This window comes from Macaca fascicularis, chromosome 4 (genome assembly GCF_037993035.2).
Source record: "Macaca fascicularis isolate 582-1 chromosome 4, T2T-MFA8v1.1".
Lineage (NCBI taxonomy): Eukaryota > Metazoa > Chordata > Mammalia > Primates > Cercopithecidae > Macaca > Macaca fascicularis.
Window position 1 is genome coordinate 78,251,230 of NC_088378.1, and position 22,794 is coordinate 78,274,023.

At 40.0% G+C, this 22,794-nt stretch overlaps 1 protein-coding gene across 22 annotated transcripts in view; it reads right to left on the reverse strand.

The window, feature by feature from the left end:
* Window positions 1–22,794, reverse strand: part of KLHL32 (kelch like family member 32) — a 210,617-nt gene that overhangs the window by 74,710 nt on the left and 113,113 nt on the right. For all 22 annotated transcript variants that reach the window (XR_012433603.1, XM_074037443.1, XM_074037435.1 and 19 more), the window contains one exon: window positions 1,178–1,276. Coding sequence is in view for 19 of the 22 variants with exons in the window: in XM_015449059.4 (XP_015304545.1) it covers window positions 1,178–1,276 (99 nt within the window). In the remaining 3 variants the exon portion in view is untranslated. The remainder of the gene's footprint in view (window positions 1–1,177; window positions 1,277–22,794) is intronic.

A 22,794-nucleotide genomic window follows, 5' to 3' on the forward strand; every position in this document is an offset into this window, starting at 1 on the left:
GGCTGACCTTCCTCACACTGTCTCCCTGGGAAGTGCTGGTTCCTATCTTCCAGGGTTGTTGGGAAGATTAAATAAGATGCTAGACGAGAGAGAGCTTTGTAAACTACTTAAGAGGTAATGGAAGTCAATGATAAAAGTATATATTTAAAATGAGAGAAAATGATTTAAAAGGAAAATAAAGTAATTGGGCAGGAAAACAAAACTTTTCTGCTCACTCATATCATGTCATATGCACAAAGATAGTGGCATTAAATTGTGTGATGAATTTATTATTTCTTCAAATTATTTTTTTAATGCTATAATAAATGCAAGTGAAGGTGATACCAGTGGGGGAAATGGGAGGATCCTGAAATTGGAAATTAGTTAGTTACACTCTATAAAGTCCAAGAGACTCATAGCCATACTGTTTGCCTAAGATGCCCCATAGACTCCTATCTAACAAGGAGTTTTCATCCAACCAAGAAATGGTCTTCGGAATCAGAAAGTCCTACCAGCCATATTGCTTCAGGCAAGTTGGACACATTTTAAGTCTCTGATTTTTTAAATCTATAAAAACGGGCAAAGTTATTGTGAGGACTGTCTGGGCAACAACTGTGAACACACAGTCAGTGCGTGGTGTTGGGGAGGTTTCTCTCCCTCGTTCTCATGGGGCCTTTCCTGACCAGCAAATCAGGGCAGGGATACGAACATCACTCATCCCTTCTCTAGCATTTACTGCCTGGGAAGTTCACATGGTAATTAATTACATAGGACTTTGTGATTTACTAGATACTGTTCCTGAAATATTCAATGACTATTAGACTTTTCTTACATTTGTGATTATTTCCATAACCAGACAATATTGCTTCGGACTAGGACTCCTTTCAGCGTCACCTCCCCGGGCCCCTGCAGGGAACCCTGTGCATGGTCACTGAGTTAATCGGCTGCTCAGGTGTCATGGAGACCTAAGGTGGGCAGGACAGTGGAGGAAAACTCCTGCTTCCGTCCGTGATTGGACGCAAGAGCAGCAGCCGCCCTCCTAGGAGCTTCTCAGCTTATGTCCTGGAGAAACTCTGCTACCACAGCCCACACCCCACCCCTACTTTACCTGTCATTCAGCTCCAGTTGGTGGGGGCCAGCTTATGACTGCGGGGAAAGGAATACGAAGGGTGTATGAGCAGGATGCAAGCTCACATACCTGGATGAGATAGTGGGAGCATAAATTGAGAAGCTCCAACAGCTGTAGGTGACTGCCCGCTGCTAGCACATCCTGGATCACACCTGGCTCCAGCAAAATCTGTTTTGTTTTTTTAACAAAAAGAAAACTATCAGTTACACTTAAAAATATAATGCGCTTAATATGTAGATATACCATAGTATATTTAAATTTCTGCTTTACATATTCTATTTCAATTAATATTGTTTCTTTTTATGGAAGTCAGTTCTTCTCTTCCTGTTCTCATTAATGAGCTGTGGCCCTTACTCTAACAGCCGATTTTCTCTTTACCACATGTGCTGATATCATTTCTGTGTGTGAAGCTCTGCAGTTAACCACTTATTTTTTTGTAGGAGGGTATAAACATTTTCAAAGAACAACATAACCCTCAAAATTCAGTCTGTGATGTAATCTTATAAAATACAAAAGAACTGAGTTTTAGTTTTTCAAAGTATATTTCAGAATTTTGCTCTTTAGTAGACCACAGAAACAGGTATGTTAGGGAAAGGGGCATATGTTTCTCCTTGCCATATGAGACCAGAGGTGGATATTACTCCATTTTACTTCTTTTTTTTTTTTTTTTGAGATGGAGTTTCACTCTTGTCGCCCAGGCTGGAGTGCAATGGCACAATCCTGGCTCACTGCAACCTCCGCCTCTCAGGTTCAAGCGATACTCCTGCCTCAGCCTCCCAAGTAGCTGGGATTACAGGCATGTGCCACCACGCCCAGCTAATTTTGTATTTTTAGTACAGACAGGGTTTCACCATGTTGGCCAGGCTGGTCTCGAACTCCAACCTCAAGTGATCCGCCTGTCTTGGCCTCCCAAAGTGCTGGGATTACAGGCATGAGCCACCACGCCCGACCTCCATTTTACTTCTAAGTCCTACAACAGTAAGCTTTATCCGCAAACTTCCATTTTCCTCTTTCTCAGTCTCAGATTCTCTTATCCTTTCTATTTAAAATAAAGGATGTTCAACTAGTATTTTCAGAATACAAAGACATCACATAGAGGTAATGCCTCCTAAGTATCCTGGTGATACCAATTCTTCATTTTGTTAAGTCCAGTTATCTACCTCCTGCTGCCAGCTGTTGAGCAGCTGATCAGGGCTGGAAAAAAGGCACACGACCATGTTGACAAAATTCACATGAATCACTGCCAGATGCAAGGAGGCCTTTAGTGATGCCCCAGCCCTCCATTCTAACCCATTTCCCCAGCCCAGTGGCTCCCGAAGTCTGGTCTTTGGACCAGCAGCATTGGCATCACCTAGGAACTTACTAAACTGCAAACTCTTGGGCGCCTCCCAGATGTACTGAATCAGTACGTTTCAGGGTGAGGCAACTAGTGTTTTAACAAGTGTCCTGAGTGACTCTGATGCACAGGGAGGCACTAGTCAATTCACCCCTCCACTCTACTACTTCGCCACACTCCTTTCTCAAGCCTCCAACTCCTCCTCTGCCACCGGATTTTCACTTCATGATCCTTGAAAACCTCTTACCACCAAATCTACCAACCCATCTACCTACATCTGTATCAGTACCTTTTGCTCTCTCCAACAGTCCACTTGTGTGCTTGATCCCAACCCCTTCTGCCTGCAACTGTCCCCTCTTGTTCCTGCATCACTATAGGTTCTCTTTCTACTGGATGGTAGGTTTGAAAACCTCAGGGTCATTCTTGACTCTTCTTTTCCTTAGGCCTTATATCCAATTCATCAGTCAGACCTGTTGGTTCTGTCTTCAAAATAGTTTCAGAATCTGATCACTGCTCATGACTCCATCATCACTGCTTTAGTCCAGTCAACTCCTCTTCTTAAACTTAACTGTAATCACCTCCTAGCTAGTTGCCCTGCTTTCTCCTCTTTCTCCTTTGTCCACTCACACTATCTGTTTTAGTAATATCAACCAAACTGGTTCTTTAAAAACACAAATGAAATCATGTCACTCTTTTTATTCAGAACTTTCTGAAGACTTTCCATTTCAATGAAAATAAAATCCAAAAAGTCTTCACTATAACCTAAAAAGTTCTTGAATATGCTGAGCACCTTGGTGTTTACAACTAGTTGTTTGTTCTGCCTGGGCCACTCCCTCATATCCTTCAGATATTGTCTTACCTGAGATGCCTTCCCTGACCATCCTATGTAGAACAGTGACCCACCCCTGAACAGCAATCATTCCCTAGCTCCTAACTTTGTTCTATTCTTCACCATAGTGCTTACCACCTCACATTATATATCTTTTTGCCTATTTGCTTATTTTCCTCTGCTCGCTGTAAGTTTCAGGAGAGCAGGGACTTAATCTATTTTGTATCCCCAGCACTCAGAACAATGTCCAGCACACATAGCTGTTGCTCAATATTCATGAAGTTATTTTGATGTAATAACTGATCTCTACACATATTTTTAATTCAGAATCAATTTTAACTAATTTTATAAGAAAGAAAAAAGGACTCTATATTTCTAAGCTAGCAAAGAAGTGAAAAAGTCAAGCACATGTGGCAAAAATGCCAACCCTCATCTTATTCTGAAAAGTCTTTATAGCTCCTTTTCCATCTAGTCAGAAAGAGAAACCCGAATTTCTCCAACTCCTCAAGGAAGGAGGCTTTGACTGACATTCAGGAAATTACTGTAGCTCCCATCAGAGGAGCAAGGATGTCATATAGTCTTGCAGAAGAGGCAAGGCCTAAGGAGGAGAATGGGGAATAGATGGATTAGAAAGGTTGGTTTTAGCCTTTAAATCCTGTCAGTTGTGCTCATTTCACACAACTGGTATTTGTGATAACCTCCAAGGCTCACTAGTAGCAAACACAAAGACAGAGATCACAGAGAGACAAGATGAATATTCCATAGCATGTGTTACACATCCAGCAGGCGGACTTCCAGAAGCCTGCACATGAAAAAGCCATATGGCGATTGTTTTTGTCTTTTTAAAATTTTTTTGTTTTGTAGTTTTTTCCTTCCACTCATTATAACATAAGTTTTCTAAAATATGCTTTAGCAGAGAAAATCTCTAAGTGCTCTTAAAGGGGTGGAGAAAGAAACCCTACCAGGACAGCTGTTCTCACTTACGGAAACAGAACCAGTGTTTGCAAACCTCACTGTACCAGAGACTTTTAATTCAGCTTTGTTGCTCTTTGGTGACTGACCGTTCAAATATATTTTTCCAGGAAATTTGTGTTTGGCCAGCAATAAAATCAAAGGTCCAATCTCCTCATGATTTACAGTGTGTTGAATTTATCTGTCACCTGCCTCAAAGGACTGGCCAAAAGAACAACCTCTGCAGAAAAAAGGGATCTCAAACACACAGGTTTATGGAGAACAATTAAGACAGCTGCATTTAACTTCTGCCAAGCATTATATTTAGGTATTTCTGAAACATACCCATCAACATGCAGTCTTACACTCAAACCAGGATGAACAGGAAGAAGGGTCACTCAAGGACCACCTGCAGGAAGGAAGAGATGTTCCCCAAGATCTGAAAGCACACAGGGTGGGAATAGGAGCTAATGTGAGTGGCCTGACACATCCAGTCACTCATCAATCTGGAGGAGCACATCGCAGCTAGAGGCATAAACAGTGGACAAGACACAATGTCTTAATAACAAGAGATCAAGAAAATGCTAGATGCATAAAGCCAAGTGCTCCAGAATCCAGTGGCGGGGGAGTGGGGTGGGAAGGGGGACTGGGGGAAAAGGAAACCCTAAAAGAAGCCAAACTAGCCGGGCGCGGTGGCTCACGCCTGTAATCCCAGCACTTTGGGAGGCCGAGGCGGGCGGATCACAAGGTCAGGAGATCGAGACCATCCTGGCTAACACCGTGAAACCCCGTCTCTACTAAAAATGCAAAAAATTAGCCGCGCGAGGCGGCGGGCGCCTGTAGTCCCAGCTACTCGGGAGGCTGAGGCAGGAGAATGGCGTGAACCCGGGAGGCGGAGCTTGCAGTGAGCCGAGATCGCGCCACTGCACTCCAGCCTGGGCAACTAAGCGAGACTCTGTCTCAAAAAAAAAAAAAAAGGAAGCCAAACTAGGCTAGGCATTGCCTCTACCCTCCAGTGATGCTCACTTGCTTGGGTGGAGCTCACCCGTAGAGCTGGGGCCTCTCCAGATTTGTAAACAGGTTTTGATGCAACCAGGAGCAAACTTAGGTGGGGGTATGAATGTTTCTTGTTCACAGGACTATCTGTATAGAGGATTCTTTCCCCGCCTGACCTGCAGGTGGCAGAACACAATGGGCTGTTCACAAATGAGGGATGCTGGACAGTGCTAGCCGGGAGGTCATCTCTAGCCTCACCTCACCAAGTAATGAGATGTGGTCAGGAACCGACCCAGGAATCCCTCCTGCAACTTGTAGCAGTCAAGGTCATATGAATAAGAAGGCCACAGCTGATTCCCATTCCAAATGCTGAAACTCTACACTCTACACTCATTTTGGCAGGCATAAGAACTGACCAGTGGCTGTATTTAGGGTGACACAGAACGATGTGGCAAAGTAATAGTGTAAAACCCACAAGTGCAGGAGAAGGGGATGGGTACCTGGTAGGAGAAATTATGTCAGAATTCAGTCATGGGGTGGCCCAATCACCCTGCTGGTAGGAGGCACGCTTGAATACTCTGGGCCAACATGTCCTCTGCTCACCAATCCAAGCAAGGTTGGTAGCAGACAGGTGAATTTGCATGATCTTCAATGAAGGCCCTCTAAACTGCAATAAGACTGGGATTCTTGGTCTCCAGGAAGAATATGGTGCCAGAATCTGGTGAAAGAGGAGTGAAATGGGACCTGAAGTGAGATTCTGTGCAGGGCATGATGATGTGGGCTACCTCAGTCAGTGCCCACACCTCACATGAGGGTTCTGGGAGGGTGGAACTGGGACTGAGCAGTGGGAACAGGGACACCCCACAGTCCCCACGGCATCCCTGCCCCTCCTTCTTCAGCTCATCCTCCTGGATCATCAGGTGTCTATTCTCTCAATTCTGTCTTCTTTTTCTCTTTATTTTCCCTCTCCCTTTTACCTTGCCTCTTGGATTGGTCACTGGTAGTGACTGTCTTTAACAGCCATGGTAAGTCTCATTGTGACCTTTTTTTTTTTCCTGCCTGTGAACAAGTGAGTTGGCATCTTCAGAAAATTTTGTATTTTCAGATCTTCAAAGCTATCTTCTTCATTTCTTGCATAAGGAGATTTTTAAATTACTTGCTTCTTGGTTTACGTGTAGAGTAGACTGAAGGATTTGAGCATGTTAAAGTCAGACAACTAAGGTCTTTAGTAAACACACATACGATGTGTGCAAATGAACAACATGCTTTTGCAAGCAAAACAAGCGCTTGCACAACTGCAAATTAAAGTAGTCTAATATCATTTATGAAAATAAATGAATGCATTTTCTCCCTTCTTCATATTTTGTTTCTTGGGGATTTTTTTTTCTATACAGTATTACAGAATGGCAAATTATCAGAATCTTGAACTTATAATCATCAAATGAACTGGATACAACAGCATAAATAGCTTTTAAATGATCATATATTCAATATACATAAAATGTTTTGCATAAAGTTCTTTATGACAGAATTCTCACAGATGGAACATGAAACACAAGATCTATCTAGCTATGAGAAATTGCCACCAATCTCTTTTAGTTTCAAAACCACTGCACTAAGGACTTTGTATCCACAAGGTGGCACCCATTTAAAGGAAAAGAATTTTCTAAATTGAATCATGCACTGCACATCTATATCTGACACCTGAAGTTTATTTTTAAGAAAGAAAAACATAGTTCAAGTAAGGATAATAGAACACATGAATTCCAATTTCTAAATGTTGTGATCATATTGGGAAATGTTCATAAATATGTCTGTTGAAGTGTTCCATTTGAGCAATACTGGCTAGAATTCAGTAGTTCTCTATAAATCAGAGAATTCAAACTTTTGAGGCTTGTATTTGGAAACCGTCACCATGTAGCCCCAACCTGTTGTTAAAAACTTTTCTCCAATTCATGACCTTCTGGTTCCTTTGCTAAAGCCAGTAATCCACTAGTCTCTACACTCAGGCAATACCTTTTTCTCCATCGTCAATGTCCTCCTCATTTCTTTAATTTCCATATGTCAAAATCCTACTCATTTCAAGATTCAATTCTAAATCCACTCCTTATACAAAGCTTGGCAAGATCTCTCCCCACCCGTACCTCATCCTGGGTCTCTACAGATGTCTGGGGAACTAAGCCTATGTGTTCCAGGTCACACTGTCTGCTTTCAAATCCTGGCTCCTACCTTTGCTGATAAAATTAACTTGGGAGAACAGCTCAAATCCAGGTGCCTCAGTGTTCTTATTTGTACAGTGAAAGTAATGACGTCTACCTCAAAAACTGTTTTAAAGGACCAAGAAAATGCTTGCGTATCATTACAGTTGTGTTGCCTATATGTAACAAAACAGTTTAAACAAATATGAGGGTTACTTTTCCAATAACATTTGGATTAGGCAGCTTAGAGTGGCAACCAGCTTCCTTGTATTTTCCTGCTTGGCAAATCTTAGGCTGTGGTTTCATGGTCTCAAATTGGCTGCCATACCTCCAGGCATTACATCTACATTCAAAGCAGAAAGAAAGGAGAGGGCAAAGAACAAAAAACATTTGCCAGCTGAGTCTGGCATTGTTTATCAGAAAAACAATAGATTTCCTACAAACACTGTTGCAGAGACTTCCACTTACATCTCATTGGCTGGGTGGCTATACATAGCTGTAAAAGAGCCTGGGAAATTAAATTTTTATGGCTAGATGCACAATTGTCCCAAATCAAAGTAGATTTCTTCATAAAGAAAAAAGAAGACTCCACCTCTGGGGACAGGGCATAGCTAAACAAAAAGCAGCAGAAACCTCTGCAGAGGTAAATGTCCCTGTCTGACAGCTTTGAAGAGAGCAGTGAATCTCCCAGCATGGAGGTTGAGATCTGAGAATGGACAGACCGTCTGCTCTAGTGGGTCCCTGACCCCTGAGTAGCCTAACTGGGTGACATCCCCCACTAGGTGCAGACCAACACCTCACACCTCACACGGCTGGGTACACTCCTGAGACGAAGCTTCCAGAGCAAGAATCAGACAGCAACACTCGCTGTTCAGCAATATTCTATCTTCTGCAGCCTCTGTTGCTGATACCCAGGCAAAGAGGATCCAGAGTGGACCTCAAGCAGACTCCAACAGACCTGCAGCTGAGGGTCCTGACTGTTAGAAGGAAAACCAACAAACAGAAAGGACACCCACACCAAAACCCCATCAGTACGTCACCATCATCAAAGACCAAAGGCAGATAAAACCACAAAGATGGGGAAAAAGCAGTGCAGAAAAGCTGGAAGTTCAAAAAATCAGAGCACATCTCCCCCTCCAAAGGAACGCAGCTCATTGCCAGCAACGGAACAAAGCTGGACAGAGAATGACTTTGAAGAGTTGAGAGAAGAAGGCTTCAGTCAATCAAATTTCTCAGAGCTAAAAAAGGAACTATGTAACTAGCACAAAGAAACTAAAAACCTTGAAAAAAGATTTGACAAATGGCTAACTAGAATAACCAATGTAGAGAAGTCTTTAAAAGAACTGATAGAGATGAAAACCATTAACATGAGAACTACGTGACAAATGCACAAGCTTCAGTAACCGACTCGATCAACTGGAAGAAAGAGTATTAGCGATTGAAGATCAAATAAATGAAATGAAGCGAGAAGAGAAGTGTAGAGAAAAAAGAGTAAAAAGAAATGAACAAAGCCTCCAAGAAATATGGGATTATGTGGAAAGACCAAATCTACGTCTGATTGGTGTGCCTGAAAGTGATGGGGAAAATGGAACCAAGCTGGAAAACACTCTGCAGGATATCATCCAGGAGAACTTCCGCAACCTAGTAAGGCAGGCCAACATTCAAATTCAGGAAATGCAGAGAACACCACAAAGATACTCCTTGAGAAGACCAACTCCAAGACACATAATTGTCAGATTCACCAAAGTTGAAATGAAGGAAAAAATGTTAAGGGCAGCCAGAGAGAAAGGTTAGGTTACCCACAAAGGGAAGCCCATCAGACTAACAGCAGATTTCTCAGCAGAAACTCTACAAGCCAGAAGAGAGTGGGGGCCAATATTCAACATTCTTAGAATTTTCAACCAAGAATTTTATATCCAGCCAAACTAAGTTTCATAAGGGAAGGAGAAATAAAATCCTTTACAGACAAGCAAATGCTTACAGATTTTGTCACCACTAGGCCTGCCCTACAAGATATCCTGAAGGAAGCACTAAACATGGAAAGGAACAACTGGTACCAGCCGTTGCAAAAACATCCCAAAATGTAAAGTCCATAGATGCTAGGAAGAAACTGCATCAACTAACGAGCAAAATAACCACCTAATATCATAATGACAGGATCAAGTTCACACATAACAATATTAACCTTAAATGTAAATGGACTAAATGGTCCAATTAAAAGACACAGACTGGCAAATTGAATAAAGAGTCAAGACCCATCAGTTTGCTGTATTCTGGAGACCCATCTCACATGCAGAGACACACATAGGCTCAAAATAAAGGGATGGAGGAAGATCTACCAAGCAAATGAAAAACAAACAAACAAAAAAAAAGCAGGCATTGCAATCCTAGTCTCTGATAAAACAGACTTTAAACCATCAAAGATCAAAAGAGACAAAGAAGGCCATTACATAATGGTAAAGGGATCAATTCATCAGGAAGAGCTAACTATCCTAAATATACATGTACCCAATACAGGCGCACCCAGATTCATAAAGCATGTCCTTAGAGACTTACAAAGAGACTTAGACTCCCATACAATAACAATGGGAGACTTTAACATCCCACTGTCAACATTAGACAGATCAACGAGACAGAAAGTTAACAAGGATATCCAGGAATTGAACTCAACTCTGCACCAAGCGGACCTAATAGACATCTACAGAACTCTCCACCCCAAAGCAACAGAATATACATTCTTCTCAGCACCACTCAACTACATGGAAACTGAACAACCTGCTCCTGAATAACTACTGGGTACATAACGAAATGAAGGCAGATATAAAGATGTTCTTTGAAACCAATGAGAACAAAGATGCAACATACCAGAATATCTGGGACACATTTAAAGCAGTGTGTAGAGGGAAATTTATAGCACTAAATGCCCACAAGAGAAAGCAGGAAAGATCTAAAATTGATACCCTAATATCATGATTAAAAGAACTAGAAAAGCAAGAGCAAACACATTCAAAAGCTAGCAGAAGGCAAGAAATAACTAAGATCAGAGCAGAACTGAAAGAGATAGAGACACAAAAAACCCTCCAAAAAAATCAATGAATCCAGGAGCTGGTTTTTTGAAAAGATCAACAAAATTGATAGACCGCTAGCAAGACTAATAAAGAAGAAAAGAGAGAAGAATCAAATAGATGCAATAAAAAATGATAAAGGGGATATCACCACCGACCCCACAGAAATACAAACTACCATCAGAGAATACTATAAACACATCTGTGCAAATGAACTAGAAAACCTAGAAGAGATGGATAATTTCCTGGACACTTACACTCTCCCAAGACTAAACCAGGAAGAAGTTGAATCTCTGAATAGACGAATAACAGGCTCTGAAATTGAGGCAATAATTAATAGCCTACCAACCAAAAAAGTCCAGGACCAGACGGATTCACAGCCGAATTCTACCAGAGGTACAAGGAGGAGTTGGGACCATTGCTTCTGAAACTATTCCAATCAATAGAAAAAGAGGGAATCCTCCCTAACTCATTTTATGAGGCCAACATCATCCTGATACCAAAGCCTGACAAAGACACAACAAAAAAAGAGAATTTTAGACCAATATCCCTGATGAACATCAATGCAAAAATCCTCAATGAAATACTGGCAAACTGAATCCAGCAGCACATCTAAAAGCTTATCCACCATGATCAAGTGGGCTTCATCCCTGGGATGCAAGGCTGGTTCAACATACGCAAATCAATAAACGTAATCCAGCATATAAACAGAACCAAAGACAAAAACCACATGATTATCTTAACAGATGCAGAAATGGCCTTTGACAAAATTCAACAACCCTTCATGCTAAAAGCTCTCAATAAATTCGGTATTGATGGAACATATCTCAAAGCAGTAAGAGCTATTTATGACAGACCCACAGCCAATATCATACTGAATGGGCAAAAACTGGAAGCATTCCCTTTGAAAACTGGAACAAGACAGGGATGCCCTCTCTCACCACTCCTGTTCTATATAGTGTTGGAAGTTCTGGCTAGGGCAATCAGAGAAAGAAATCAAGGGTATTGAGTTAGGAAAAGAAGAAGTCAAATTGTCCCTGTTTGCAGATGACATGATTGCATATTTAGAAAACCCCATCATCTCAGCCCCAAATCTCCTTAAGCTGATAAGTAACTTCAGCAAAGTCTCAGGAAACAAAATCAATGTGCAAAAATCACAAGCATTCTTATACACCAGTAACAGACAAACAGAAAGCCAAATAATGAGCGAACTCCCATTCACAATTGCTTCGAAGAGAATAAAATACCTAGGAATCCAACTTACAAGAGATGTAAAGGACCTCTTCAAGGAGAACTACAAACCACTACTCAGTGAAATAAAAGAGGACACAAACTAATGGAAGAACATACCATGCTCACAGATAGGAAGAATCAATATTGTGAAAATGGCCATACTTCCCAAGGTAATTTACAGATTCAATGCCATCCCCATTAAGCCACCAATGACTTTCTTCACAGAATTGGAAAAAACTGCTTTAAAGTTCATATGGAACCAAAAAAGAGCCCACATTGCCAAGACAATCCTAAGCCAAAAGAACAAAGGGAATTAAACAATGAGATCACTTGGACACAGGAAGGGGAACATCACACACCGGGTCCTATTGTGGGGAGGGTGTAGGGGGGAGGGATAGCATTAGGAGATATACCTAATGTATGTGACGAGTTAATGGGTGCAGCACACCAACATGACACATGTATACATATGTAAGAAACCTACACATTGTGCACATGTACCCTGGAACTTCAAGTATAATAATAATAATAATAATAATAATAATAATAATAAAAGATTTTGTTATGGTGAAGCCGTTCACTGAATTGAAACACTATTTTTGTAATTTGGAAAGAAAAACTGTATAAAATGAAAAAAAAAAAGAAAAAAGAGGAAATGAATATGGGGTAGGCAATCAGGGCATTGGCCATGGGACTTAGCACATATATATATGAGGAAAACTACAAACTCTGAGAGAAATCAAAGAAAAATTAAATAAATGAAAGATGGTCCATATTTGTGAAGAAAAAGAACTCTATATTGTCAAGATGTCAGTTCTTCCCAACTCGATTTATAGATTCAATGTAATCTTATTCAAAATCCCACAAAGTTACTTTTTGTGTATTAACAAACAGATTCTAAAGCTTACATGAAGAAGCAAAAGACCCAGAATAGCCAGCACCATGTTGAAGGAGAACAAAGTTGGAGGACTGACAATACCTGCTTCAAGACTAAAAATACTACAGTTTATCAAGAGAGTGTGACATTGGCAAAAGAAGAGAGAAAGAGATCAATGGAACAGAACAGAGAGCCGAGAAACAGACTCACATAAATATGGTCAATGAAGGAGCACTGATAATATTATACTATAGATAATATAATAATAATGGAGAAAAGATAATCTTTTCAAGAATGAAGCTGGATCAATTGGACACTCACATACAGAAAAATGAATCTGGACACAGCTCTCAAATCCTTCACAAAAATAAACTCAAAAGTAAAATGCAAAACAAGAAAACTCCTACAAGGTAACACAGAAGAAGAGTTAGATAACTTTGGGTATGACGATGACTTTTCAGATACAACACCAAAAACATGGTCCATGAAAGACATAATTGATAACTTGGAGTTTTTTAAAATTAAAAACTTCTGCTCTACAAAATACACTATTAGGAAATTGAGAGGACAAGCCATGGGCTAGGAGAAAATATTTGCAAAAGATACATCTGCTAAAGGAATGTTATCTAAAATACCAAAAAACTCTTAACACTCAACAATAAAAAAGTGAACCATCTGATTTTTTAAATGGGGGGTGGCAAAAGACCTGAGTGGATACCTCACCAAAGAAGATAGGTGGCAAATAAGCATATAAAAAGATGCTCACATAGGAAAACTGCATTTTTGTACATATTTTGTTAGATTTATACTTGTTTAATTTTGGGGGTACTGATTTCTTAGAATAGTTTTAACTTTTTAAAACAGTCCCCCAAACCCAAAAGATGAATAATATGTTGTGATACATGAAAATTACATGAAATTCAAATTTTAGTATAAATAGAGTTTTATTATAACATAGCTATGCTTATTCATTTACATATTTGTCTCTGGCAGTTTTCATGCTACAACAGCTAAGTTGAGTAGTTTCAAAATAAACTTTATTTACTTTAGACAGGGTCTCACTATGTTGCCCAGGCTGGTCTCGAGCTCTAGGGCTCAAACGATCCTCCCACCTCGGCCTCCCAAAGTGCTGAGACTATGGGCGTGAGCCACTGCACCCGGCTCTGACAGAAACTTAATATGGCCTGAATTATTTACTACCTGGTCCCTCACAAAAAAGTTTGCTGATCCTTGGTCTAGAGTATAGGTAGGGGCTGGGAGTCAATAGCATAAGAAAATAGCAAGTTATTTGTCAGTACCAAATCACTTGGGTCTGGATGACATCACCAAAGAAGCTAGTTGGATTAAACAGGAGGGTTCTGAAGCAGGAAGGATTTGAAGCCTACAGAGTGGGGAGGACCAAGCAAAGCCACCTGGAAAGGAGTGATGGGAAGGCTGGTGGTGGCACAGAATAAAAGCCCACAGTGAGCAGTGTCACACAGGCCAAGAGAGAAAAGTCAGGCTGGCTATGTTGCATGAAGCTGCGAGGTCACATGTGACAGTATTTAATTAGATTTGGTGATATTTGTGACTGCCAAGAACAGTTTTAGTGGAATGATGAAGATGAAAGCCTCCAGACTTGGAGTGGAAAAGTGAGTGATAAATGAGTGAAAGTGAGGAAAAGTAACTTTATGTAATACTTTTCATAAGCTCTGCTGTGAGAAGAGTCAGAGAAATAAATGGTAGCTCAAGGGGAATATAGAAATAAGAAAGGGATTTTTTTTTTTTAAACAGCGTCTCACTCTGTTGCCCAGGCTGGGGTGCAGTGGCACAATATTGGCCCACTGCAATCTCCGCCTCCCGGGTTCAAGCAATTTTTCCACCTCAACCTCCCGACTAGCTGGGAGTACAGGCACGTGTCACTGCGACTGGCTAATTTTTGTATTTTTAGTAGAGACAGAGTTTCACCATGTTGGCCAGGATGGTCTTGAATTCCTGGCCTCAAGTAACCCACCTGTGTCGGCTTCCCAAAGTGCTGGGATTACAGGCATGAGCCACCACACCTGGCAAGAAAGGAATTTTTAAAGGTGAGCAATAGAGAGTGTTTACATGCTGTGGAAATAATGCAGTAGAGGAGAAACTGATGACAGAAGAGACTCAGCAGGATGACAGGAGTGATATCGGACAGAGTCGGAGGGAGTGGATCTGGACCCTACATGGGGAGATTAGTCTCTGACAGTTCAGGGATACCCCTCCCACCGTAAAAGATGGATATACCCAGAATAAGTTCAGAAACAGGGAGGGTTGAGAATTTGATGGTAAGATGATGAAGATCTTCCTTTCTGTTTCTATTTTCTCAACAGACAGTGACTTTTCCTTACGATATGTGTACTGGAGGTGGGTTAGTGAGGGGAACGCCTTTAAAAAGAGAAGAGAGGGAGTGAGAAACTCATCAAGAAGAGGAAAGCAAATTTACGAGGGAAACAAATTAACATTGCCTGGCATTGGGTATCTGTCTGAGATTTGGGGTCATGGATTTGAAGTGAAAACAGTGACTTTCTCCAGTGACAACCAGCAGAATTGATTCTTACAGTTGGATTCAATCAATAATTCTCCAAAGATGCCACAGGCTGCAGTCAATTTTTATTCCCTCGTATATTTTTTTTTTAGACAAGGTCTCACTCTGTTGCCCAGGCTGGGATGCAGTGGCATGATATCGGTTCACTGCAACCTCCGCCTCCTGGGTTCAAACAATTCTTCCACCTCAACCTCCCGACCAGCTGGGAGTACAGGCTGTATTCTTTGGGCTGTGCCAAGTTGTTCCTACTTTGACAGATACATGATACATAGAGATGAACAGCCATCATTAGTTTTTAAGGTGCTATATCTATCTATTCAATTACTATAGAATAAATGGCTATTTTTTTCTTCCTGCAAAGTATAATGCAAATTACTGTCTTATTTTTCAGGCAGTCCTTGACAAAGTACTACAACTCAATTATCCATTCTCCTACCTGAATTAGTGTAACTTTTGAAGCATCAAACATACTCAGGTATTTTTCTATGCTATATATGCAAATAATTCAGATCCCTGCTAATCCATTTCTTAAAGATGCAATGGTGTGTTGATCTGGCATTTCCAATCACAGTTTGACCTACTGTGAGAAAGCATCAATGTGCATTTTCTCATCAATGCCTCCCTAACACCTAGTAAGTCCTTAGTGTATAGTAGGTGCTCATTAAGTATTTGCTGAATTAATGAATCTCAATTTGAGAATAAAATATAAATGGATGGTTTTTATGAAGTATACAAAAATAAAATATTCACAAGTTAGAGTATTCAATACATTCAAATTATGCCTTCATTTGAATGTTCTCATCATTATTTTACTCAAATGGAATATATACTTCCAATATAAATCTTCTTAAAAGTATTGTTTAGCAAATTATTTATCCTGATATTAATTACAATGACCATATATTTTTGCTATCAAGTTGCTTTCTTTTTAAGAAACTTAAATTAGAATTGTAAAACTCCCATACACTGCTGCTTCATACAAATACTGAATGCTTCCACCAGAGGGCTCAAGAATTCTATTTTAAGGAAAAAAGAATTCCTTATTATGAATATTTAAGGAAAAGTGAAAGAAAAGAAAGAAAATAAGGTGTTTTGTAGTCTATGCATATACTATGTGTAGTCTATGTATTCTGTAGTCTATGTGTAGTATATACACAGACCACAAAATGTCTATGTATGAATGCGTAGTATATAAATAAAAATGCATAGTATATAAATAAAAGGCATAGTATACAATAAATTTATTTAATACATTTATTATATACTATGAATATAATATAATATGCATATTAATATAACATAATAACATATAAATGCATAGAATATAAATAAAAAATGTACTTACATCTTATCTAATTCCAGAAAAGAAGTTAAAGTAAATTATAATCACAAAATCTTTATAAAATCACATAGACATATGGGCATCTGAAGAAAATGGGCATCCAAAAAAAAGCAGAAAGATAACATATAACATGTAAGTAAGTGAGAATTTGGAGTGAAAATATTTTTTTACCTTTATTCTTATTAATAATTTTGTAAAAATTTGGGTCATGTTTTTTCATTTTCAAAGATTAAAAAGTTATTTTTACAGAATTTGCAGTATCCTTATTTTTAGTGCTGAAACAAGGACGAAAACAATTTGGGAAGTGTGTGGAATGATTTATTTATGGAGCAAGCTGGGAATTTGGAGGCACTTCATTTTCATAGGCAGAACTAATGGGCTGTAGCACCACTTTATTCATGCCTACAACTAACATTAAGATCCCTCTGGGATTTCAAAACCGTTCAGAAGGAGGTCTCAAATCTTTTTATTCTGTCTATTTACTTATTATCTTCTCTGCCTCATTTCAAAAAGGATCTGAGGCGTCAATACAAGCATTTAAATATTAAGAATAAAAATAACTCAAAGCAAGAGAAAAGAGGAAACAATATGAGGTCAGGAGTGTGTGTGTGTGTATGTGTGTGTGTTTATCCATCCTCATAACTATTATAAGTGGGTCACAAATGTGGCTCTATGCTTCCTAGCATCAAAACCGAAAAAAATATATAACCTAATGCAAGATTAAAAGGTGAAAATACTAGGGAGAATTCTAGCTTCTCCAGACCCCAAGATGTAATGGAAATTTCCCAGCAGACATTAAGAGGGTTATTGAATGATTTGCTTGATAATACTTCTAATAATACTATCAGAAGTATATTTTATAGAACATTGCATACAAAGTGAAGGTTAATAACAAGATTATTTAAGACCCAAACATCCAGTTTTCTGGCTTGATCTAGGTATCAAATTTAAAATATTTAAGAAGTCCTTCTCAATGGAGTCAATACTACCTTCTCAGGGAAATTTGGAAATTTGCTTGGATATTTCTGGTCCTCCCACAAGGGTGGGCAATATTGGCCTTTATTGGGCAGTGGCTGGGAGGTTAGATGGCAGGCAGCACACAGGGCGGTCACCAACCACAAGGACTGACCTACGGCCTGCATGCTGGAATGCCCTGCTGGGTGTGCACAGAAGTGAAACATTTGTTTATACAGACTGAAGCCCCGGACGTAACTCTGTTTTACATATTAACACATTCTTTGCTGTTCTGTGTCAAAACACACTGGCTTTTCCAGGAATGCTGCCACCATAAAAACAAAGAGAAGACTGTTACTTTCTTTTGTTTAGAATTTTACAATACCAAGGATTGTTCATTATTTTGGAAAATCATGTCACATGCCACCTGGGATCTGTCCTTGTGGTATCTGAGTTGCCAGTACAACATTCATTCAGTGAGCATGATCTCGGCTCACTGCAGCCTCCACCTGCTGAGTTCAAGCAGTTCTGCTGCCTCAGCCTACTGAGTAGCTGGGATTACAGGTGCCCACCACTACACCTGGCTAATTTTTTTATTTTTTAGTAGAGATGGGGTTTTACCACGTTGGCCAGGCTGGTCTCAATCTGCATCTGCATCTGTATCTGCATCTGCTGTCCCAATCACGGCGATTCTCCCTATAGGTGCAGACAGGTGACTATTTAATCATGTCTTTTGGAAGGGTTGTGCCCCAGCATGTACACACTGAAATGTAAAGGATTTTAAACACAAACTTCTTTTCTTTTGTTTGTTCTTTTACATATGGTTAGGAAATTCTATCGATGCTTAGAGTAATTTGTGTAAGTATGTTATATTGTCTAGGAATTCCACTTTAGGATAGTAAGGTGGTCTTTTTATATTAAGGACTGACAGTTGAGGTTGAGAACCACCAAGCCAGATGAATAGACTGCATATCTTTTGGGCATCCTTTATGTGTAAAATTTCTCCTAAATGAACTTTTAGTAAGAGTTGTCCAGAAAACAGGATAAGGCTGGAGTACAATTGTTCTTTTTTTCTGAATAAGACAAAAAGTTCACGTACTTTAAAAATCCATCAATAGGCTGATATCTTCTTATGAAATTTAAGGAACTAACCGAGACTCCCCACTACATAAATGATTAACCTCGCTTCACTAAGATGATTTGAGGGAGCACCTAAAGGAAGGATCGAAATTTTTTTAGGAAATGATTCTGAGTGCAGCCAACACTCAGAAATTCCCATGATCAAGGAGGAACAAAGTTGTAATGATTTCTGTGCTGTTTACCCACCATGGCAAAGAAAAAATCTCAGATGCACACCATGAATTATGAAATGTGTAGCAATGGAACTTTCTGTCGAAACATTCAAAAGAAACAAGTGCACAGAAGTGCAAAACCCACTGAGTTAACTAGGAGGGTTGATCTACTGTTTGGAGTTACTGGATACTCGCCATTTCTACTTTGGAGAATGTCAGAGAAAGACTGTTTATTGCCCCACCTATGACAATAAAACCATTATCAAAAGCAAAAAGGAAATATTTCTTTTTCTATTCCCAATACTGGCAATGGGGTAGGGTGGGAGGTGCTGAGAGTTGGAAGGAGAGTTGGAGGAAAGAACAAGAAATTCAGCTCATTTGAATGGATTTTTACATAAGGGAGATATGGTTAAAACACAGAAGGGGCCACACTCATCCTTGTCATCTAATATTATCTAAGATATCTGGAGACCCTCACAGTGTTATCAGTGTGCATGATCTGTACATGTGACCTCAGGCACCTTAGCCCACAGTGGGTTCCTCAGCACAAAATTGGTGCCAGAGAAGATTATAATGCTGCAAGAATATTGTTCAAACACATGTGTTTTTTTGTTTGTTTGAGATGGAGTTTCGCTCTTGTTGCCCAGGCTGGAGTGTAGTGGCGTGATCTCAGCCTCCACCTGCTGAGTTCAAGCAGTTCTGCTGCCTCAGTCCACTGAGTAGCTGGGATTACAGGTGCCCACCACCACACCTGGATAATTTTTTTATTTTTAGTAGAGACGGGGTTTTGCCACGTTGGCCAGGCTGGTCTCAAACTCCTGACCTCAGGTGATCTGCCCACCTTGCCCTCCCAAGGTGCTGGGATTACAGGCGTGAGCCACCACATCCAAGCCCACATTGCGTTTTCATTAGGTGACTGAGTTTAATAATATCCCAAAGGAAAATGTCTGTGCCTGAAATGTGACTATTACTCAAGTAGAAGGCTAGACTAATGTAATAGAGTCTGCCCCTATTTTTGTTATTTCACTCCTGATGGCTTTCAAGCCCCACCCTTCCCTATTTCCCTGCTTGCCCTACATCTGAGCAAAGGTTTAAAAAAGCCTGAAAACTCTCTCCAAAATACACAAGGCCTGCCTAAAGGTAGCCCTTGCTCCTGCCCCACAGTAAAAGCCAAAGCCAGCTATACCTCCGTGCTCTCTCAAGCCATTTTTGTACCTGCTTAGGAGTCACCCTGCTCTCTCCAGAAAGCCTCATATGTGAGGAATAAACTTTTTCACATTCTGTTGGGGTATGTTGCATTATCAATCTCAACAGCCAAATCAGATTTTGGGTTGGGGGGTGGGCATTCTATTTCTGCCAAGTGACTGCAAGACAATGAAGACATAAATTTGTAAATTATTTGGGAAAAACAAGAATACACTTTTCAAAAATCAAAACATACTGAATTGGAAAGCTAATCTTAGAAGGGTGGCCACAGTCAAACTTCTTTGCACAGAGACATTTTAGACATGAATCTGCTGAACGAATGGCTTTATACATTTTTGCAGCACAAACTACACTCTGAGCACATTCTGACTGGACAGCACAGAGACATTTAATAAAGGAGAACAGACTGGCGTGAAGCAGAGACTGTCACTTAGAATTGGCCCTGCCCTACAGGTGGGAGGCCCTCCTACATGACTACAGCTGTTCTCTGTGAGAAAGAGACAGGTCTTGGGACCAACAAAGCTGTTCATATTTTATGACTTCACCCCCAAACAGGAAGCAGACTAATCTACTTGTTTGTTTCAATAATACACTGATAAAAGAGAAAATCTCCCCCAAGGCAAATAACTAGTTTCAAAAGATCTAAAAAAGCAAAAAAGTCCCTGATGAAATTCAAACTTCCTCTTTTGTTTCACCCTTCTCAAACTTTTCATGTCAACACTCCAGTTATGGACTCAGGCACAGCTCTGACAAGAAGGTGAGGAGAAATGTCACTTTCTGCAAAATTCAAAATCAAGTAGTCCCCCCTGTCATCGACAGTTTCATTTTCTACGGTTTCAGTTACCCATGGTAAACTGCAGTCCAAAAATATTAAACAGAAAATTCTAGAAATAAACAATTCATAAGTTTTAAATTATGCACCATTCTGAGTGGCATGATGCAATCTTCAATCATCCCACTCTGTCCCACCAAGACATGAATCATTCCTTTGTTCAGCATATCCTCACTGTAGATGCTCTCTGCCTGTTAGTAACCTAGTAGCCCTCTGGGTGATCAGATCACTGTGGCAGTATCTCAGTGCTTGTGTTTACTTTACTTAATAATGGCCCCAAGGTGCAAGAGAAGTGGTGTATTGCTATAATTGCTCTACTTTATTATTAGTGATTGTTGTTAATCTCTTATTGTGCCTAATTTATAAACTAAATTTTATGACAGGTGTGTATGTATAGGAAAAAAACATAATATATATAGTATATATAAAAACATAGTATATATAGTATACATACTATGTGTATGTATAGGAAAAAACATAGTATATATAGGGTTTGGTACTTATCTGAGGTTTCAGGCATCCATTGGGGTCTTGGAATATAGCACCTGCAGGTAAGGAGGGGCTGCTATATTCCTTAGAATGTGGATTTCTCTCTGTACCCCCCAAAGCCCAGGGCACAGTGGAGGTGCCTCGGCGGCCTTTTACTTGCCAGGTAGGTACTGCCAGCTAAAGAAAGGATTGTGAGGCTAAAATATTTAAACCACCGAATAGTCTTAACACTACTCCCAAGAGAAACATTTAAAAAATTTTCTCCCGTATTTGTTCCATGTGCTACTTTAGCTCAACTGGGTTATGTTTATGAGTAAATCTGACAGGGACTTTCTCCATATAAATGGACACTTCTGCCCCTGAAGGGATGGTCCATGAGAAAGCAGATCCAATTAAGATTCCTGTCACTCTGCTGCCTGGCCTGATGCTCAGGTCTCCCAAGAAAAGTATTCTGCTGTGGGGAATACAGTTTCAACGATCATCGAAATGTAATGCACAGTGTTTGCAGCATCGGGGCTCTATATCAAAAAGTCATGTGAAATTACTAGGGAACCAAATGACAATCAGTAAGAAAAAGTTACTATGTGAGACCTCTGACTGAATGAATATTTTTAAGATAATTTTCCCTTTTAACAGAGCATCATAGTTTTCTTGATTTCCAAAGGCTTTCAAATATGAATACTAATAGTTATACAATATTTCCTTGTAAAGATTGTACTGAAGCATTCTCTGGGTCAGAGAAGTGTAGTTAGGGTGAATACCCCCCAAGTGATGGGTTCTTCTATGATTTTGAGAAGCCAAGGGCTGGAGTTATTGAATAATAAAGAGAAATGCAAAGAACACATATCCTAAGGCATCCTTCTTCAGAAGCCTAGATATGACATAATTGGTTCACAGCTGACAGAGTTAGCAGTGCCTGGAAGTAGAGAATTGTAAAGGGGACTATAAATGTCACTATCATTTGATGCAGAGTTTCTCTCTCCACTGCGTTTCTGGAATCTCTTTATCAGTCTCCAAGGGACAGAACAGGAGGATAGCTCTCTGGAAATTAAGAGGAAGCTCACTAGGTTTCAACCCTTGCTCCACTACATGTCAGGTATTTATCACAGTGCTTGGCATATAGTCTATATTCCTTGACGTCATCATAGCCAGAGTGTCAAACAATAAACTTCATTGTGGTTTTCAGTCCTATTTGCTTCCCTTTGGGTCCTAAGGTACTCAAATTTCTAGAGGCTTATCCCAAGGCCTTTGGTGCTGGAAGTTCTACTTTCCAAGCAAGGGCTCTTCTTTTTATAAAAAGGATCTTGATGTTTTCTGGGTTTTTTCATTTTTGCTTTTTGATTTTCTAAAAACACCTGCCTGCTCCTGGGTGGCTGACCTCTTGTCTAGTTTGGACTGGGATCCATCTCCCAGGCAACATTTCCATCAGAGTATTTTTCCTCCTTCTTCCTCATGCCTTTTCTACTCAGGACTGGTCTCAAACATTAATAAACTTGGCCAGTGTTTCAAAGTGAGGAGAGTAAGGGAGG